Source organism: Lemur catta, chromosome 5, assembly GCF_020740605.2.
Source record: "Lemur catta isolate mLemCat1 chromosome 5, mLemCat1.pri, whole genome shotgun sequence".
NCBI lineage: Eukaryota > Metazoa > Chordata > Mammalia > Primates > Lemuridae > Lemur > Lemur catta.
In genome coordinates, this window is record NC_059132.1 from 6,061,046 (window position 1) to 6,082,038 (window position 20,993).

Sequence of the window (20,993 nt, forward strand, 5' to 3'; positions counted from 1 at the left end):
GGGACCCCCACCACAGCCCCGCCCAGAAGTCACAACTGTCACCCCCACCCTCTGGCACCCCGCACCTAATGACATCCTTTCAGGAGCCTTCCTTATGGTTTATCCTCACCCCCCCACGTCTGTCCAATCACCCCCTCTGCAGGAGTCTTCCCCCCAGCAGTTAGCTGTGCCCGGGTGAGACTGAAACCCAGCATCCTTCCGCATCCCATTTCGGTCCACAACCCAATGCTCAGGGTTTCTGCCCCGGGCGGCCTCTACCCTGCCCTTCTCACGCCCGGCCCCTCCAGACGGGCTCCCCCGATCCACCGCTGCAGAAGCCTCCTTGCCCAGGTCACGGACGGCCTGTGCCTTTGAATCTGGTGTGGTGGCTGCTACTTCGGCGGCATCGACAGGACCGGCCATGCCTTTCTTTTTCTTTAATTCAACTTTTTATTATAAAACTTTCAAACATATACAAACACAGAGAGAGTCATACATTAAACCTCCTCATCCCCCTTGCTCAGCTTCAAGGTTACCGTTTCTCCATTCTCGTGTCATCCATTGCCCACAGCTTTCTTTCCCATTTGCCGGACTATTTTAACACATATTTCAGACACTCTGTCTTTTGATTCATAAATACTTTAGTGTGTATCTCTAACCGATAAGGAATTTTTACATAATCATAATTCCATTATAATTTCTAACAAAATTAACAAAAATTCCTTAGTATCTTCAACATTCATTCTGTGTTTAATTTTCTCTGATTGTCTCAGAAATGTTGGTTGGTTCAAGTCAAGATCCAGCAAGGTCCACACATGGCATTTGACCGACATGTCTCTTAAGTCTCTTTTAATCAGTAACAGTCCAACAGTCCCCTCCCCTTCCTAAATGCCAGGTATTTGCTGAAGACACTGAGCCATTTGTCCTGAAGAATTTTCCACATTTTGGGTGTGGCGTCCTCGTGGTGTTATTTAACGTGGTTCTCCATTTCCCACGGGTTCTGTACATGGGAGGGACAGCTTGGGGCTTAATTAGAATCAGGTGGGAATTTGTTCTCATTTCGACAAGAGTTCTTCATGCCAGTCTTCCTGAAACACTTTCTTCCACGACCCAGGACAACATGCCCCCCTCTCTGGTGCTGTTTCTCAGCCTCCTTCTCTGGCTGTCCTTCCTCTGTCACACCCTGGATGGGGCCCTGGGCTGCCACCTGTCCATGCGTCCTCATCTTGTACAGCCTCCCCCTCCCACCCTGAGTCGCTGGCTGCAGACTGACGACTGTCACAGGGATGCATTCAGCCCCACCCGTTGTCCTGGGCTCCGTTATGGCCCCCAGGGGACCACCTTCTCAGTCAGGCCCCACTCCTGTCCCACCTCCGTGTCCTGTGGATCCTGCCTCCTAAATCTCTCTCCCCGCATCCCTTGGGTCTCTCCGGACAACGACTGCAGCCTCCTGGTGGCTCTCCATGCAGCCGGTGGAGTGTTCCAGACTACAGATCTGACCCTCCCTGCCTCAAACCCAGAATCAAGTCCTGACCCATGGCCCGCAGGTGCTGTTCCCTGCCATCTATTCTCTGTCCATGTGGTCCTGCTGGTGGCCTCTTGGACATGTGCAGTTTCCATGTGGGGACACTATGTCATCCCATCCCTACTCCCTTCACCTGGCTGGCTCTTACTTTCCTGTGTTGGCTGAGACATCACCTCCTCCAAGAAGGCTTCCTGACCCCCCAGCCCAAGGCTGAACTATCAGGGGCTGACTGTCCCACAAAGGGAGGAAAGGCTAGGGGTTAGGCAGGTCTGGGTGGGCGGGTCAGGGTACCCTGGGGCCCACTCCCCAAGGTCCCCCTATTCTTCTATCACCCTTGGGCCGGGCCCTGCCTCTAACTGACATCCCATGCTCTCCTGGCAGCAATGAGTTCAGCAGGCTGGTGGCTGGGGAGTACCTCAGTTTCTTCGACTTCTCCGGCCTGACTCTGGACCGAGCGCTCAGGTCAGTGGGGCTGGGACGGGGCAGTGCCCGAAGGTGGCATAGGCTGCACATCTGAATTCTCATGCCAGCCCTGCCATAAACTTGCTGTACAACCTTGGGCAAGTCTCTTGACCCCTCTGGTGAGGCCGTGGGAAGGGGCCATAAGAGCAATCCAGCAACTCAGCGAGTGCCACCTACATGGTAGGTGCTGAGGATTTTTAGGGGAAATGTGGTTGCGACTCTCTGGGAGAGGAGAGGCGGCAAAGGCCTTGCCCATGTCGAGCACTCCGTGCCGGCCAGATGCTGCGGGTCTTCACACGCCCGGCTTGCTTCAGCCGCACAGCGCCCGTGCGGGAGGCGCTGCCATTCCTAGTTTCCAAATGAAGAAACTGCGGGCCAGAGGGCGGAGACTCCCACGGTCACTGAGGGAGGAGGCGGTACAGTGGGATCTGCTCTCAGGCCCTGCTCGTGTGTGGACCTGGGAGAGACATCAGGACTCCGGGGAGCAGGGCCCGGCGAGCAGGAGGGGCAGAAAGGGGGGTGCAGCCCGGGGCCAGCAGCTCTGGTGGCAGGGCCGGCGGGGGAGACACCAGGCCAGGCCCCAGCGGGGACAGACGGCGTCTCTGAGCCAAGGGGAGGGGTGGTCCATGCACGGCAGACCTTTGTACCGTGTCCTACGTGTCTCTTAAGTTTTTTTAAAAATGTCATTTCCATTCTTTTTTCTCTGCTTCAGTTGGGATATTTTCTATTGACCTGAAATCAGTTCACTTACCCCTTTTTTTGGTGTCTAATATGCCATTAATCCCATTGACTGAGTTTTATAATAACTTTCTGTTATTATATTTTTCTATAAGGTCTAGAATTTCCATTTTATTAACATTTTTTAATGGATTCAAATTCTCCGAAGAATTCCCCATCTTTTCACTCATGTTATCCATGTTCCCCTCTCTTTTCTTGAAAATATCAGCCGTAAAGTCCTCGCTGCTAACGTCAGCATCGCGTGGTCTGAGTCACCTGCACCTGTTTCTATCGTCTTGTTTTCTCTCGATTTTCCATTGTATATCCTGTCCCTTCGTATGCTTAGTCATTTTTTTATTATATGCTGTATACTTTGTGTAGAATTGTCGTGGCTCTAGGTTGTTCTTTGCAAGGCAGCGGGAAGGGGGTGGGAGGACGTGGTCCTAATCCAGCCAGGGCCGAGCTGGGGATGCCTGTGCCAAAGTTGGGCCTGGCTCGGGGCCTCGCTGATCGCAGGGAAGGCTCCGAGTTTCCCGCGGGAGCCTGGTATGTTCCCTGGGGTGAGCCCCTTGTGGGTCCTGAGCCCGACTCTGCCCCCTCCGTGCGGCGACACTGCCAGGGCAAAGGCTTCTACGTCTCAGAGCCTTTCTGCCGAGCTTTTTACCCATCTCCGAAATTTGGCAAATACCTCAAAGGGAGAAGTGGCCACGTGTTTGCAGCCCCTCAGGTCTCCAGGTTTGTCTCTTCAGCCCTGGGAAGCCACCAGGAGCCCCGCCCCTCGCCTGTGCCGTCATCAGCAATGCCCTCAGGGAGAACCCTCAGGGAGAAAGCAGAGGGCCGGTTCTCTCCTCTGCAGAATCTCAGCCCTTTTGGTCTTTGTCACCTCAGCACTTTTCTGATCTCTTAAGAAAACTCGCTGTTTTCAGGGCAGTGTTGGTGTGCCGCAAGCCACTCTGTCCTGAGCTGAGTCTTGGAGATGGCACCAGAATGAGAAAGATCAGCCAGGGAAAGTGTTCAGTGGGTCAGGCCATGCTCAGGGGCGTGGGCGCTGGTTGGGAGGGACTCGTAAGCCATCCCAGGTAGGGAGGCTCGACTGCACAGGCACCGGGGACCACGGGAACGCGCTGGGTGTGAAGCAATGTCATGGGAGGCAGTGCCGGCCACAGGGTGCTGGCGGCTTTGAGCCCAGGCGTGCAGGCTCCTGCAGAGGGTCAGGGGGGAGAGGACAAGCCCTGAGGTTGGCCAAGGGGCCAGAGGGGACAGGTCGGTGTGAGAGGTTGCATGGGGGTAGAGTAGAAGGCTGTAGTGCCAAGATGCGGGAGAGGGTGGGCGGGGTGAGGCTGATCCAGGGACAGCTTAGGGTTTGGTGGTGGCAGTACAGGGTTGGGGCTTGGGGAGTGGAGCTGGGCTGGGGGCTCACAGGGATGCCTGGCTAAGGCTGGGCTGGGGGATGGGTTTGGGAAGGTCCTGGTGGAGGGTGAGGCGAAGAGGGAGGGGCTGGGCTGGGGGACAGGCAAGGGAAGAGAACAGGGAGTAGGAGGGGCAGGGAGAGGAGGAAAACTAGATGTCAGGCAGGGGAGTGTTTTTGTATAGCAGCTGGTTGCTCGGGATTGAGTTCGAGAGCATGGTCTGCAGGTTTGGATGCCTTGGGAAGCCTCAGAGGGTAAGGGCTGGCCAAGATGTGGGTCTGGGGTGCTGTTCTGAGGGTTCTGGGGAGCCAGTGATGGGTTTTAAGCAGTGGCGAGTCTTGATTGCGTGGCCTTTAGAGAGACCACCTGGGGAGGGGCAGGCGTGGGCCCACTGGAGGCTGTTGCAGGTGTCCTGGGCATAAGATGAGGGTGGTGGCGGAGGAGGAGTTGAGATCTAGGGTGAAAAACAAACCACTGGGACTTGGGGAAGCTCAGACTTGGGGTGGGGGGCCTGGGGCTCAGTGGGCAGCACGTGGAGGAGTTGGGGGAGGCGTGGGGGTGGAGCCCTCTGAGGGGCAGGTGTGCTCAGCTGGGCCCAGCCACAGGAGGGAGCGAGGGATGGGCATCTACCCCAAAGGGGAGCTGGCGCTGGCATTGAGGTGCTCGCCTGACTTTGCGTTTCACAGTCTGTCCCCTGGAGGGCAATGAGGGCTGAGACTCTAAAACCCTAAACTACTCGGGGGGCCATCCTAGGGCTGGAGGTCTCCCCGGGCTGGGAGAGGGCGTCCAGACCCAGAAGCTGGGGCGCTGGAGCCCTGAGCCCCTGGGGCAGGTGTGTGTGTGTGTGTGTGTGTGTGTGGTGGGGAGGGGGCTCCTACCCTGGGTGAGGTCCCAGACCACCCTCAGCAGCCTTGAATTGCCTTCTAGAACATTCCTGAAGGCTTTCCCACTGATGGGGGAGACTCAAGAGCGTGAGCGAGTCCTTACCCACTTCTCCCGCCGGTACTGCCAATGCAACCCTGATGACAGCACCTCGGAAGGTATGGCCACCTGCCCCCCTGCTCCTGACCCGCCCAGCCCCTCCCAGCCAGGCCCTGGCTTCCTCCCCCCGTGGCCCACCTGGCACTTCCGTCCTGCAGCCAGGCCCAGAATGTTTGTCCCCTCTGGCATATACAGTAAGTGCTCAGTAAATGTTAATTGAATAAACTGCAGCGCAAGGAATGAGGTGCACCTGTGGAGCAAGACAGCTTCCAAACGTGTTGCCTGTCCAGCCCTGGAAGTCCTCCGTTCTAGGGACTCGGTCCTTTAACTCTTCATTCCCCTTTGTCCCTGTCACAATGCTGATTCTTGGTGTGGTGGGGGTCTAGGTCGGTCAGGGTCCTCGTAGGGGCAGGACTTGCCCAGTGGATGGACCTGAGTCCCAGCACTGGGGAACTTGGTCTGTTATTGGGGAGACACAGGCCAATGCAGGAACATGGTCTGGGTCCCAGAGCTGCTCCTGGGTCTGAGGTTCAAGGTGAGTTTGGCCACAGGAGGTGGGGGTCCGGGCTGGAGTAGGCGCAGGGTGGGCAGGTTCCCTCTGAGGGAGGGGATGGCCCTGGCCGGGGCAGACACGCAGCATCATGCAGGCCCTGGGCCCTGAGGTGTGTTTGGCAGGTGGCTGGCCTCTTCCTGTCCCCAAGGCCTCCCCGGGGCTGAGGGCGGGGAGAGCTGGGTCCTCACGCTGAGAGCACCGCGGTCTCTGGTTTAGATGGGATCCACACGCTCACCTGCGCCCTGATGCTGCTCAACACGGACCTGCACGGACATGTGAGTCGTGGAGGGGGGGGCGTCCTCTCGCTCACCCGCCCCCAGTCGGCCACGGCCGCCCCCGATCCAGCCCTCTCCCTGTCCCTGACCCCTCTCCCCCAGGGGTAGGGCTTCAGGTAGCAGGCCTGAGAGCTGGGCCGCTTGGCTTCTGGATTTGGCCCTGCCCTAGTTTCATCCCCCCGAGACCTGCCTGGGTCCCCACCCCTAGGCAGGGCGGTGAGAAGAGTTGCGCACAGGAGTGCGGATGAGCTGAACAAGACTCGCACCCCTAGCTGGTCCATGCCAGACGTGGACGCATGTCTAAAAGATCGTGGGCCCTTCCCACCGCTGTCCCGCCTGGATGCCGGGTGCTGGGACTCCATGCCCTGGGCAGCCCCGTGTCCCACCAGGCCAGTAAGGGAAGTGACTGGCGTGGGTGCCCCGGGCTGGGAGACCGGGTGTGGCCCTGGCCCTGGGCTGTCTTGGTGCTTCTCATTTCTCAATAACCCCTTCTTCTTTCCTCCGTCTGCTCCGGGACCCCCCTCTGGGCTCTCTTGCCCTCCCTCAGGTGGTAAGTGTAGTTGGTGGTGCGCATGCCTGTGTGCCGAGACCACCCATCACCATGTCACCTTCTGTGTCCCCATCACACCATCTGGCCCCACCCAATCACTTCCCTGTCATTGCTCACCCAGGGTGGTCAGATCCCCCACTCTGAGGATATTTCAGTGACCCATGGGGACAGCAGGCCAGCGTATCTGGCCCCAGAGTTAACCAGGAAAGCCCAGGGGATGTGAGATGCAGAGAGAGCAGGGAGGGACATTCCACCCCAGGAGCCCTTCAGGTCCTACTCTTGCCTCTGTGTGACCCTGGGCAAGCCACTGGCCGTCTCCGAGCCTCAGGTTCTGCGTCTGTGAGGGGGATAATGATTTTCCCCGCAGTGTCGTGGGCAGGACTGAGAGAGGTACCGTACACAAAACCGAGTGTCTGGGTCTGGCACCTGGTAAAGATTTCATTATGAGTAATATTGTTACACAAGAATAACAATAGTATTCATTATTCGTGTTATAATTTAAACGATGGCGAGCCTGAGGGCCCAGCCTGCAGGCCCCTGGAGGGAGGGACTGTGGGGCCGGCTCTGCTGGCAGCCTGGCGGGTGGGAGTGTACACTAGAGATGGGGGCTTAGAGGTGGTGCGGATGCTGGTGACAACGGTCAGTGGGTGATCCTGGGGTGCACTGGAAGGGGAGGATGGCAGAGAATGGCAACTGTCAGCCAAGAGAAGACGGTAGCCTGGGTTAGAACTGGAGACGGAGTCAAGGAGAGAAATGCAAGAGGCACTTTGGCTGCGCGGCCTGCAGCATGTTTGTAGACTGGAGGTTGGGAGGGAGGGAGAACCGTCAAGGATAAGGCAGACAGAGGGGAGGGGCGGGCAGGAGAAGGCATTCCAGGAGAGGCCAAGGTGAGCTGCTTTTCAGGAACGGCTTCATTTCCCTCCAACCTCAGGCTGCAGTGAGGCGGTTTGGGGTGCGTGGTGGAGGATGGAGGACGGGGGACAGACCAGGGGTTTTGATGCGATCCTGGGGAGCTCTGCCCATGCTCACACAAGAGCCTTCTGGAATGTACTAAGTGTAATTAAGGTTCAGCCTTGATTTGCAAATAGTGACAAGGGTTTCCCTGCCCATAGGACCTTCGAGCAGCCCCTCCCTATACTTGTACAAAAGGTATATCTTTTGTATCATACACTTAAAAAAATCACGCCTGATAGTTGTCTTTTAATTTGAACATTTAATGAAATATGCTATATTTGAGTTTAAATATACCAGGTTACTATTTGCTTTTTCTTTGACTCATCTGTACTATGTTCCTTTCTTCTCCTTTTTTGCCTACTTTTGGATTAAATATTTTTTAGAATTCCATTTCCTCTCTCTGTGAGCTCATTAGCTGTGCATTCTTCCAGAATTCTTTTGTGGTTTGCAGAATGCACCCGTGACTTTTTAAAGTACTAGTACCCCTTCCTGGGCAGCGAAATCCTTTAAAACACCTTAATTCCATTTACTGCTCTCTCAACTTACGTGCTGCTGTTAACATGCTTTTAATTATTGTATCTCTATGTGTTTTATTCGCCAGAAAACTTTAGTGTTGCTCCACATAATTGATATTCATTTAGAGTTGCCTGTTCTTTCTGTGCTCTTCATCCCCTTCTGCTTCTCCATGCTTCCATCTGGGATCATTTTCCTTCTCTCTGTTCCTTTCTTAATTTCAACTTTTTTGTTGAAGTGTAACTGGGTGTTTCCCAGGACCCCTTGTCCTTGGTGGGCCCTGATTCCAATTTTTGTTCTCCTGTCCTATGAGACCGCTCAGTCGCCCAGCCCTTTGGCCACTGCTGTGAATCAGCAAGGGCTTCCGGGGGGACAGCTGCCCCTCGCCGGTCACCTCGCCACACTTCCCTTCCTTGCAGGATCTGCGCCTCTTTGGTACTTCCTCCAGTGCTTTCACACACATGTTTTATTAATATTTTGACCAGCAATTGTTTCTTCTGGGAAGGTTCACCACTGACAGGGTAGCCGGACATTACTAAGATTAGAAGTCTTGCCTGGTGATTTTTGATTTTGCCCTCCCAGCTAGTGGCTGGGGAATGTCCAGCGTGTGTTGCGCTCAAAGATAATATCATCAACATTGCCCTCACACTCCTCTCTTGAAATGCACACACATGGCTATTTATACTTACAAGCACATATATACATGTAAAACTACACACATAAACACACAAAACACATTTATGTCAAGGCACACATAGGATTTTTTCTCTTTGGAAAAGGCATTGAAAATACTTGCTTATAAAGCCTTATATCATTGTTTTCTGAATTATTTCTGTGGTGTGTGAATGTCCCACGTGATGTTAATAGATTGTCTTTGCTAAAATGGTGCCAAGGTCAATAAATTTGGGAAACTGTACATGGAATCCTCTCCTCGAAGACCAGAAACACACACAAGCATGTGAAAGACTGAAACATGTAAATACACTTATTTGATTATGAAATCCTTTTTTGAGAAAATCTCCATCTCATGGGGTGCCAAGGTTCTGTAGGTAAATCTTGAAAAACACTGCCTCACAGCAAACCCAAATCCGCAATATCCTACAGCCAGGAGTACCTGGTGTTCAAGGGTCTTCGTCCTCATAAAGATGAGGTGTCGCCCGGTGTTCCCTGACACGGGGGCACTCCAAGGAGTGCCTGGAAGTGTGAATATCAGGTGTTGGTTTGCAGGGTTTGAGCCCCCTGCTACTCGGTGGTTAAAAAGGGAGGCAGAATGTGGGGACACAGTCACTTCCAGCCTGTGCCTGTCTGTGCCTCCAGGAGTGACATGTCTGCTCGGGTCTCTTTGTCCCAGCCCAGCTCAGCATGGGGCACCCATGTGTGTTGGGGGAAATTGAGTTTTGACTGTCGTAAGACCAAACCCTCCCTCACATCACATACCTCTTGGAAGTCTCGCTGCCCTCCGTGCAGGGGAGAGGGGAGACGCTTGTGGCGGGACACTCAGCTTCCGCTCGGAAGCCAGGAGGCCTGGGTGCAAGTCCTGTGCTGAGTGGCCTCGGAAGAGGTAACCTCAGCGTAGCGGGTGAGAGCACGGGACCTGCCGTCAGACTCGCTGGCCCTGCCACTTCCTCTCTGCATGACCGTGGGCGCGTCACTCCCTCTTCCTGCACCTCAGTTTCCTTTCCTGTCACATGGGGATAGTAAAAACACCTACCTCCCCCCTCCTTATGCTGGGGAAGAAGTAAGGTGACGTGTGTCAGGTGCAACAGCTGGGATACAGTAGGCACCTGGCAAGTGTCAGCTCTTACAGTGCTTCGTCCAGCCCTGCCTCCTTCCCCTGGGTTTGAGGAGAACCCTGACCACCTGTGGTGCTTGAGAATCAAATAGCATCTGGCTGTGGAAAAGAGCTTCATAAACTCTCAGAGACAAAGGAAAGTTCAGGCAACTTATTTTCTTTGCCGCCCTCGATGCTGCCTCATCCCTTCTGGCTGGGCCGGGCGGGGTGTGGGACCGCGCCCGCCTTCTTCCCCAGCCTTGCTCAGACAGAGCCTCTCTCCATTACAGAACATTGGCAAGAAGATGTCCTGTCAGCAGTTCATTGCCAACTTGGACCAGCTGAATGACGGCCAAGACTTTGCCAAAGATCTGCTGAAGGTATTACCTGTTAAGGGTCCCACGCCCCTAGCTGTGCCCTGGGTGGGTGTGGAGGAGAGACGTCTCTGCCCCACTAAACCCTGGCATTCCAGGATTGTAATACTGGGAGCAGGGCCACCATGCCTTTGGGACAAAGGTAGAGACCATCCAGCTCAACATTTCACTGTTCTGTGCTCCCCGAGTTAGCCAGAGGGATCCCTTTGTGAGGTTTGGTTTTAGTGCTCCATTTTTATCGTTGTTGTCACAGTATAACCAACATTGCCACCAATTGTCACAGCTCCACCCACCACCACAGCCTTCACCGTCACCACACCATCATTATCATCACTACAAGGAAAAGCCCACCCGTTTCTCCAGCATCACTAGGAATTAAGGGAATCCAGTTTGCTTTTGAGGTTGAAACCCAGGGTGGAACTCTGGCCTTCCCAGCTGGTCAGTTCTCCACTTAGGAGGAAGAGGAGCAGGGTTTTTTTTTGGGGGGGTGGGTAGATGATGAATTCATTTTCAGATAGTGGGTTTGAAGAGCCCGGTGATACCAGGGGGATAGTTGAATAGTGAGTTTGGAGGTCAAAAAGTAGAACATTGTCTCCATCACTCTTCTTACTGTAATTATCTTCTTTGCCATCAGGAAACACTTGTTAAGAACAGATTTGTCTGTGAGATCAAACAATCCCACTCACCTATCCACTTCTCCACATCTACTCGTCTACCCATCTACCCACTTCTCCATTCAGCCATTCATCCTCCCACCCAGCCACTCAGTCATACACCTACCCACGTACCCACCGATTCACCCAAACACTCCACACACCACGACAACCACTCAGCCATCACCCCACATACACCCCATTAACCCCAAACACTCCCCCTGCACACCCCATATCTACTCACCCATCCCCCTACCCATCCATTTCCCCACCCACCCACCTATCCACCAACCCCATCCACCCACTCATCCTCAAATCTATCCACCTAATCATTTACCCAATCATCTACCCAATCACCCTCCCATTCATCCATTCACCCATACCCTCACCCATATATCTCCCTACCCACCCAAATCTCCCTCATCCACCGGCTGTCTACTCACCCATCCCCCTTTTCATTCACCCATCCACCACATATTTTCCCTCTCATCCACCTATCCCTCCTCATCCACTCCTCCATCCGTCCATCCATCCACCCTGTTGAGCACTTACTGTATGCTGAGTTCTGGATTATGCACTGGAGATTCAGTGATGAACAAATAGACAACTCCCAACCTTGTGAAACTTACAGTCTCTTAGGGGAGACAGACATTAAATGATCACATAATTAAGCACCACGCATCCCTACATCCACCCACCCACTCACTTATCCATCCAACAAACAGGTGTGAATCAAATACCCACTCTGCCCCATTGGCTGAACAGAGGCTCCCTCATTGTACCCACGTTACTGGAGGTAGATGGGGGTTTTCTGACTGTTTACCTGAACTCCCCCCTCTCTCTTTCACCTTTCCTCCTCTCCCAGACCCTTTACAACTCCATCAAGAATGAAAAGCTGGAATGGGCCATGTGAGTAGTGTCCGCGGGCGCAGGTATGGGGAGCCTGCATCACTGGGCGGGGGCGCAGGTTGGTCACTCTGGCCACTCTCCATGGTGCTGATCTCTCCCAACCCAGTGCCCTGGCAACCTTGTCCAGCAGAGCAGCACCCAGTGCTGAGTTCCCCTTTGGGTTTGATAAAAGGTGTGCAATGTTTACAATGCTATGGAATAGACTGAAGTGTGACTTTAGTTTCATCATGTCCACAACTGGTTTTCTGTACTGGGGATACTGCCACAATTCCCAGTGATGACAGCTCTTTCCATTTTGGGGGTTAGGCAGGAAGAAGGCATGGGTCCCCTATAACCTCAAGAATATGACTGTCTTTAGATGGTGACTGCTTTCAGCAGTGGGTATGGGTCCTTCCCCCTAACTTCTTCCCCTACAGAGACAGTGAGACCTGGAGGTGCCCAGACGTCTGGAGAGAGGGGTGGTCACCTTGCTGGTTGGGGAGACTGTGAGAGACTCTTGGGGGATCCTCTCTCTGCTGTGCTCTCAGGGCAGCCTGTGCCTTCAGGTCCATGCAGAGGTCCCAGGCAGGGATGGGCAGGAGCCCAACCCCCCGGGAAGAGCTGGCACTCTTCTGCCAGGGCTCCCATGGGGGGCCCACTCTTTAGGGGCCCCGTCTGCTGGCCTGCCCTCGCCAGCGTGTTGGAGGGTTTTATGCGGCAGCTTCAGTCTGGCTACAGGATGCTCCCGGGGCTGGGCTGTCAGGGTTGGAGAGAGGAGGAGGAACACTGGGAAGGAGACCTAGAGGTAGTAAATTATCCACTGGCGCATGGAGGCCAACAATCACAGATCAGAAGTCAGGGGTCAGAACGGAGCCTATGATCTGGGATTGAAACCTCCTCATCTCTGCCTCCTGCGGCTGCTCCTGGCCCCGGGGGGTGGTTGGCGGGGAAAAGCCCTGACCATGGGGGTCCGAGGCCTCCCTGGAGGTGGTGCTCAAGCCTAGTACTTTCCCAGTGATGAGGACGAGCTGAGGAAATCCCTGTCTGAGCTGGTGGATGACAAGTTTGGGACAGGCATGAAGAAAGTGACACGCATCCTGGATGGTGGCAACCCCTTCCTGGATGTCCCGCAGGCTCTCAGTGCCACCACCTACAAGCATGGTGTGCTGACCCGGAAGACTCACGCCGACATGGATGGCAAGAGGAGTGGGTGTCAGGCGGGGAAGGGCGTGGGGAGGGATGCTGCCACAGAGGGGCCTGTCTCCCGGCCACTCCTTTGGGGATGCACAAGTCAGGGGAGGCGGGTAGGAGATATCAGGCATGTGGTTGCGGCCACACTACCTGTGCCACCCTCCCTAGCGCCCCGTGGGAGGCGTGGCTGGAAGAAATTCTACGCGGTGCTCAAAGGGACCATCCTGTACCTGCAGAAGGTGAGAGGCCCAGAGGCCTTACCCAGGGTGGGCCAGCTCAGTCCCACCCAGCCCCTGTGTGGTGCCCAGAGGGTCCTGGGCAGTGAGCCTTCCTGACTTGGGCCCACTCAGGGCTTCAGAGGTTTAGGGAGGGGTCTTTGAAATGCCCAGTGGCTCAGTGGGTACCGAGGTGTGAGGCTGGTTCAGCCTCTGGGACAAACTGGAGTGCTGGGGAGGGTTGCCCAGAGTGATTCTCCTTGGGGTGCTCGAGGCATCCTGGCAGTGGGACCTGGAACGAAGGGAGGAGTGGGTTGGGGGAGAGAGTGGGTCAGCGTGCCAGAGCCGACAGGCTCACCCGCCCCTGTCCAGGATGAGTACAGGCCTGACAAAGCTCTGTCTGAGGGTGACTTGAAGAATGCCATTCGCGTGCATCACGCCCTGGCCACCCAGGCCTCTGACTACAGCAAGAAATCCAACGTGCTCAAGCTGAAGACGGCCGACTGGAGGGTCTTCCTCTTCCAGGCACCGTGAGTGGCCCAGTGGCAGCACCGACCCTGCAGCGCTCCTCTGTGTCCCCATGCACAGCCCTCAGAGGGAGTGTGTACGCTTGGCACAGAACGACAGCTGGGTCCCCCAAGCAGTAGTTCCCAAAGTGTGGTCCCCTCAGCGTCACCTGGAACCTGGGTAGAAGTGTGATCTCTCTGGCCCCACCTTAGACCTACTGAATCAGAAACTCTGGGGACAGGCCCAGCAGCTGGGATGCACGAGCCCTGCAGAGGATGCCAGGCACGCTGGAGTCCCTGAGGGATGGGGCAGATGGCATCTTCAGGAATCACCCTTCGCTTTCGGCATGGGGGATGGGTGGGAAAGACGTGCCCTGCAGTTGACCGTGAGGCCTTCCTTCCATGCCCGCCCCTTCTGTGACTTGAGATTGGGGTTTCGTGTGTCACATGAGCTCGAAGGGAGGGAGGCCAGTAGGTGAGCCTCGGGCCCTCCGTGCCGGGCAGGCAGCGGGCAGGGCAGGGGCCGTGGGGGCTCCGCCGGCTGCCACCGCCTCTGGTGCTGCCCGGCCCGTGGCCCCTGGGGCCACTAGCCCTGGACCTGGGCAGTTTTATTTTCACATGAAAACCCAGGTCACCTGGGAGCTGGGAAGGAGGGGACGCTCCCGGCACGGCTCTGGCAGGGCCCCCCCACCCGGCCACTCGCCCTCCCCGCCCATCTCAAGGCATCGGTGCCTCCTCTGTGCCAGGCCCAAGGCGGGGTGCTGGATGCCGGGTGCGGGGACTGGGAGCCCTCTTGTGAGAAGCCAGCACCCTCTCGCTTTCCCGCCTGTCCCCAGGAGCAAGGAAGAGATGCTGTCCTGGATCCTCAGGATCAACCTGGTGGCGGCCATCTTCTCGGCCCCGGCCTTCCCGGCTGCCGTCAGCTCCATGAAGAAGTTCTGCCGGCCCCTGCTGCCCTCCTGCACCACCCGCCTCTGCCAGGTACGAGCCCCTGCACGCGCTGCCGCCTCCCCAGGCTGCCGCCCCCGCCCAGGCCCCCCCTGAGACAGCCGCCCCCTCGGCCCGACGCGCAGGTGGGAGGACTGGGGCCCCCTCACACCGCCTGCCACACCGAGGCCTGGCGGCTCTGGCGGGTGGCCTGGGTGTGCTTCTCTGCCAAGGCAGTGCATCCCCGCAGATGTGACCCTGGGTCTGTGGCGTTGTGTGCATCTGGGCACGGATGCCAGAGAGTGTGTGTCATAGGGAGCTGGGGACAAGTGACATGTGACTGACCCTTCATCTGCTGCTTAAATGTTTTATTTTTAATCCTAAAAAACTCCAACTCATCAATACTCCAGGTTTTCGGGGGTTTTTGGAGAGGAAAAGATACATGGTGGGCCTGAACTTGAGAGGTTGAGGGCACGGCACACTGCAAACTCCCCATCTTTGTCACCTGCCGGCCCTTTGCCCATGGGGCCCTCGTGGCTTCCACTTCCCCCCAGAGCCCCTGTGCGTGTGCACACAATGCACATGCACACGCCTCCTACACGCACACACGTGGTGCATTCACATAGACACAAGCCCCCATGTGTGTCCACACACGCACGCACACACGGCACAGAGGTGGGTGGGAGGTGTGCGCTTGTCCATCAGTGACAGTGTCGCGGCCTGTCTTTGGGTGTGATTCTGGGTCTGGGCCTGAATGTGAGAACGTGTGTGTCGGGCGGAGCCTTGGCCCAGGGTGTTTGCGTGTGCGTGTGGGAGTTCACACGAGCCGGGGGTGTGCGTGGGCCGCTGCGTGTCTGCCAGGGAGTGTCCGGGTGCACAGACCAGTGTGCGGGTCTCGCGTCTCCTGAGCCCGCCGGGGCGTGGAGGACAGCCGGTGCCGTGCAGCGAGGGGAGGAGGAGGGTGGAGAGCGCCCCCTAGTGCCCCGCCCCCTCGTGTTTTTGCCTTAATTTCCCTTTGGTGAAGCAGCTCCTGGGGGACCCGATCAGACCTAGCCCCGCGGCACGTGGAGAGGGGGCCTCACGGTGCAGGACTTGTCTCTGCAGGAGGAACAGCTGCGGTCTCATGAGAATAAGTTGAGGCAGGTGACTGCAGAGCTGGCTGAGCACAGGTGTCACCCGGTGGAGAGGGGCCTCAAGTCCAAGGAGGCTGAGGAGTTCCGGCTGAAGGAGCACTATCTCACGTTCGAGGTGGGCCCTGGGGGGCTGCGCTGCGAAGCTGGGGGGAGGCCCAGAGAGCACCGGGGCGCGGGCTCCGGTGCCAACGCCGTCACCTCTCCAGGCACCTCCCGCACCGCCACACTCCCACTGGCCCAGCCCCTCCGGACGCTTCTACAACCAACTCAAGACTCCCAAGCCCTGTCCACATGACCTGCCCCTGTGTCAGCCCCCCTCACGTGTGCTGACGGAGCCAGGCGCCCAGTCTGCGGGCTGCCCCTCCCTTCGCCCCGTCTCCCCCTGCCCAGGACTGGCCCGCAGCGTGCGGGGCTGAACAAGCACCACCTTCATTGGGTGAGGGTTGGGGAGGGAGGCAGGAGCCACTTGTCCATTTTGGACTGCCCTGCACATGGGTGGACAGACAGAAAGGCCGAGACCGAGCCAGGAAGGCCACCAGAGTGTGAGGGGCAGGACGTCACCAGTCCCAGTCTCTAGATTGCCACATTGACGTCTTACTGAGGTGTGGGGGGAGAGGAGAGTTCCCAGGATAGATCCTGACCTTTTGTAAAACAGAAAGCTTTAGGTTTTTGGAAATCTCAGATCCACTCTCCACAATGTAAAAGATGGTGACGGCAAAAGCTACAGTGGACTGATGTTTGCTACGTGCCAGGCATGGTTCTCTTCCCTTCCCTTGTGTTTTGTTGTTGTTGTTTGAGATGGGGGACTTGCTATGTTGCTCGGGGTGGATTTGAACTCCTGGGCTCAAGCAATCCTCTTGCCTCAGCCTCCCGAGTAGCTGGGACTACAGGCATGCACCACCATGCCCAGCTAATTTTTTCTATATATATTTTTAGTTGGCCAGATAATTTCTTTCTATTTTTTTAGTAGAGACGGCGGGGGTGGGGGGTGTGTCTCATTCTTGCTCAGTCTGGTCTCGAACTCCTGACCTTGAGTGATCCACCCGCCTCGGCCTCCCGGAGTGCTAGGATTACAGGCGTGAGCCACGGCGCCCGGCCTACTCTTTTGATTTTGATTTAAAAAAATTTTAATTTATGGTAAAACACGTAACAAAATTCACCATCGTAACCATTTTTAAATGTATAGTTCAGTAGTGCTAAGTCTGTTCACGCTGTTGTGCAACCGATATCTCAACTTTGTCATCTCCCCAGACGGAAGTCCTGCACACATTGAACACTGGCCCCCACCCCCTCCCTGCGGCCCACAGCCGCCCCCTGCTGTCTGTCTCTGTGATTTTACCTCCTCTAGCTGCTGCCTGTCAGTGGCGTCACACAGAACTTGTCTTTTTGTGACTGGCTTATTTCACTTAGCATAATGTCCTCGAGGTTCATACATGTTGTAGCATGTGTCAGAATTTCCTTCCTTTTTCAGGCTGGGAAATGTTCCATCGTGTGTCTACACCGCATTGTGTTTATCAATTTATCCACCCACGGACCCCTGGGTTATTCCAGCCTTTGGCTGCTGTGCGCGACGCTGCTGTGCGTGTGGGTCTGCAGACTCCTCTTCCAGACCCTGCTTTCAGCTCGCTTGCATATATGCCCAGACGTGGCATTGCTGGGTCATACGGAAAGTTTGTTTGTTTATTTATTTATTTATTTATTTTGAGACAGAGTCTCGCTCTGTTGCCCAGGCTAGAGTGAGTGCCGTGGCATCAGCCTAGCTGACAGCAACCTCAAACTCCTGGGCTGAAGCGATCCTACTGCCTCAGCCTCCCAAGTAGCTGGGACTACAGGCATGTACCACGCCTGGCTAATTTTTTCTATATAGATTTTTAGCTGTCCAAATCATTTCTTTCTATTTTTGGTAGAGACGGGGGTCTCACTCTTGCTCAGGCTGGTCTCGAACTCCTGACCTTGAGTGATCCACCCGCCTCGGCCTCCCAGAGTGCTAGGATTACAGGCGTGAGCCACTGCGCCCGGCCTTGGAAAGTATATTTTTAACTTTTTGAGAAACCGTCACTGTTTTCCATAGTAGTAGCCTCATTTTACGTTTCCACCAGCAGTGCACGTGGGTTCCAGTTTCTCCGCATCCTCACCAGCACTTAGTTTCTGTTTTCTGCAAGCAGCCGTGCTAATGTATGCCAGGTGATATCTGTTTGTGGTTTTGACTTGGATTTCCCTGATAATTAGTGATGTTGAGCATCTCTTCATGTACTTATTGGCCGCTTGAATGTCTTCTTTGGAGAAATGTCCATGCAAGTCCTTTGCCCACTTTTAAACTGGGTTGTTTGTTTATTTTTTGTTGTTGCATTCTAAGAGTTCTTTATATATTCTGGATACCAGACCCTTATCAGATATATGGTTTGCAAATGTTTTTTTCCCATTCTGTCAGTTGCCTTTTCATTCTGTTGATTGTATCCTATGATGTACAGAAGTTTTAAACTTTGATGTAGTCCCATTGTCTATGTTTCCTTTTCTTGCCTGTGCTTTTGGTGCCATATCCAAGAAATTATTGCCAATTATTCAGATTCTTAAAATTATGAGAGAAATTTATGTGCAAGTCCCTTATTTTTTGTTAGATGACTTTTCTCCTTTTTATTGATTTGTGAGAGCTCTCTGCATATTAAGGAAATTAGTCTTTTGTCATATAAGGTATGAGTATCTTCCCCCATTTTGTTATTTGTCTTTTGACCTTGTTTTTGGCCTTTCTCTGCCCTTTCTGCAGAAAAGCCGTTATGAGACCTATATCCACCTCCTGGCTGTGAAAATCAAAGTGGGCTCAGACGATCTGGATCGGATTGAGGCCCGTCTGGCCACCCTGGAAGGGGATGACCCTTCTCTCCGGAAGACACACTCGAGCCCTGCCCTCAGCCAGGGCCACGGGCCTGTGACTGGCAGCAAAGCCACAAAGGATGCCACTGGGCATGATACTTAGCCGGTGTGGCTGTGCAGGCCCTGGAGGCGGGTGAATGCCCCCACAGGGGTCAGCGAGCACAGTTCCAGCCAGGGGCCACTCGGACCAAGCTCCAGGCAGTTGACGGGCAGCCAGAGGCACGGGGAGAGCCTGTGGGCCGAGGAGACGGAGAGGCCATTCACGGCGCTGTCCCTCCTGCATCCTGGGGCATCTCTGGGCCTCAGACCCTCTCCCCAGCCCTCATTCCCTCCGCCCCACAGAGCCTCCTTGTGCAGGGAGTTGTGTGCATGCTCTAGACACCGCCTCACCAGGGGAGCTGGAAGGGCCGTTGTCTTCCTCGGTCTTCCTTTTCTCACCAAGCTCCTCCCCCGTGTCCTCATCTGCGGGGGCAGGTCACGACTCCAGGTCTCAGTGTGGAGCCCACCCCTTCTCCTCCTCCTTCTCGAGTTGAGCAGCAGCAGGTCTGCAGACCACCAGCACCATCCTCCCTTCCCTCCCCCCAGCGCCCTCTGGAACAGGCGCGGGTCTCCGGCCTCGCATCGCAATAACCAGGCCCGGCCGCTCCCGCTCAGCGCCAAGCTGACCGCACTCACCTGAGCGTCCACCTCTCCTGCCGCCGTCGAGGCCACTGCTGCCTCCTTTTTATACAGACATAAATGTACATGTATAAGGAGAATATACGTATAAGGACCCCCTTTAAAGATGGGTTTGGGAACTGATAGGCGTCAGAGGATGCAGTCACATGGAGGAAGGCCCGATTCCGAAGCTCCACCTGGCATGGAGGAGGGCGGCCCTGGACGCTCTGGTGGAGGAGCGGAGCGATGGGACCTCCCTCACTCCGTCTCTTCCCTCTGCTGGCTGGCCTGGGACTTACACGGCTCTCACAGCTGATGCTTTCGGGAAAAGTAGAGCATGTGTGCACCACCCCATCTGTCCCGTGGACATTCTGGGGGGTGAGGGGGATGGGACAATGGCCCTGTTTATGTTTGGGTCTTTATGTTGGTGCTGCCAGGTCTCTGAGCTCCAGAGGTGACCTTTTGGACAGATCTACTACTACAGGAATATGAGACACTCTGCCTCGCAAATAGCCACTTGTCAACAAGCCCAAAGATGCGAGGTGGGGAAGGCTGTGGAAGCCATTGGTCTTGGGAAAAGGTGGAATGACAAGTTATCGTTTTTAGGTTGCTATTCCTTTCATTTTTCTAGTGAATCAGGAAGGCTTAGCTAAGAACATGTCTGGGAGGAACACAGAACTTTGCAACGTGATAATCACAGATTAGCGCCCTTTAACCCTGCATGCCTGAGACTGGCAAGTGGGCGGCGGCGATGGCAGCCTCGGTGCAGCCGTGCTGAGCAGACCTCTCCATTGTTTAGAGTGCTGTAGTCCGGTCAGCAGTTGGACCTCCGTGGCCACGTATTTAGTTAAATAAGCCAGCCTTGCAACTAAGTACCTAACAGTTACAAGCTCTCTCACATTTGATGCAAAGGACATTTGAGTACGTGGAGAGAGGTAGTGATTTAAATCCAGATTTTTTAAATTGGATCAGCTGAAGTGTGTTTTATAACCAAACCATCTGGCCCCTTTGTTTTGCTCAGAGGAAGTAAATGTTCATTTAAATGAAATGGAAAACACAATGTGGCAACAGACGAGAGCTCTCTGTACTTTCTCCGTGCTGCCTCAGAGGTCCCTTGGTGTTCAGGGTCAGCGTTCCACCCTCCGCTCCACGAGGGCGGGGGGTGGAAAGCGGAGATGTGAGCTCTGGCAGCTGCAGACAGATGTGCTTCCCGAGCACTGGTTGTGCCTCCCCTCAGTAAAAACATTTTTAGTTTGCTTCCTTAATTGTATAATTATTTATTTGTAAATTATATACATGTACTACTGTACTAAAATATTATGTACATTATAAAACATACACAAAAATAGAAATTTAAAAAAGACGAGATGAAAATAAATCTAAATCAAAGTTCTAATATTTCTTCCTGCATTCTAATGGACGCTTATGTTCTCCCCACAACCTCTGCCTCTAATATGCCCATTTTCTAGGACTTTCCAAATCCAGGGGCTGATGAGACGCAGTAAGCGGTTTGCGCCACCTGGTGGTCCTGGGAAGTGGCTGCAGGCTGAGGGATTCCTTGGAGGGCTGACCCTTGATGACAGTGTTTCCCCCACCTGTATCCTCATTAAGTGAGAGCCACCCGTGTGCGGCATGAGTGCTGTACGCTGGGTGCTGGGGACACCGTGGTGAGAAAAAGTTTGGCTAGCTCCCTGTCCTCGTGGGGCTCACAGTCTAGTGGGGAGAGGGACAGGTGATTACCATTACCGTTTGGGACTCTGAGAGGGGTTGGGGTGAGAAACCAAAAATGACCTGGCAGAAGGCCGAGCGCCGTGGCTCACGCCTGTAATCCTAGCGCACTGGGAGGCCGAGGCCGGTGGATCGCTCGAGGTCAGGAGTTCGAGACCAGC

The 20,993-nt window shown here is 55.0% G+C and overlaps 1 protein-coding gene across 1 annotated transcript in view; it reads left to right on the top strand.

Annotated features, from left to right (window-relative positions):
• Positions 1-20,500, top strand: part of PSD2 (pleckstrin and Sec7 domain containing 2) — a 37,340-nt gene extending 16,840 nt beyond the window's left edge. Inside the window, exons 5-15 of the mRNA XM_045550951.1 lie at positions 1,886-1,966; positions 5,020-5,132; positions 5,843-5,901; positions 9,980-10,069; positions 11,582-11,625; positions 12,620-12,810; positions 12,964-13,034; positions 13,383-13,540; positions 14,353-14,497; positions 15,548-15,691; positions 18,341-20,500. Of these exons, the coding sequence (XP_045406907.1) occupies positions 1,886-1,966; positions 5,020-5,132; positions 5,843-5,901; positions 9,980-10,069; positions 11,582-11,625; positions 12,620-12,810; positions 12,964-13,034; positions 13,383-13,540; positions 14,353-14,497; positions 15,548-15,691; positions 18,341-18,550 (1,306 nt within the window). The 3' untranslated portion in view covers positions 18,551-20,500. The remainder of the gene's footprint in view (positions 1-1,885; positions 1,967-5,019; positions 5,133-5,842; positions 5,902-9,979; positions 10,070-11,581; positions 11,626-12,619; positions 12,811-12,963; positions 13,035-13,382; positions 13,541-14,352; positions 14,498-15,547; positions 15,692-18,340) is intronic.
• Positions 20,501-20,993: the final 493 nt, after the last annotated feature.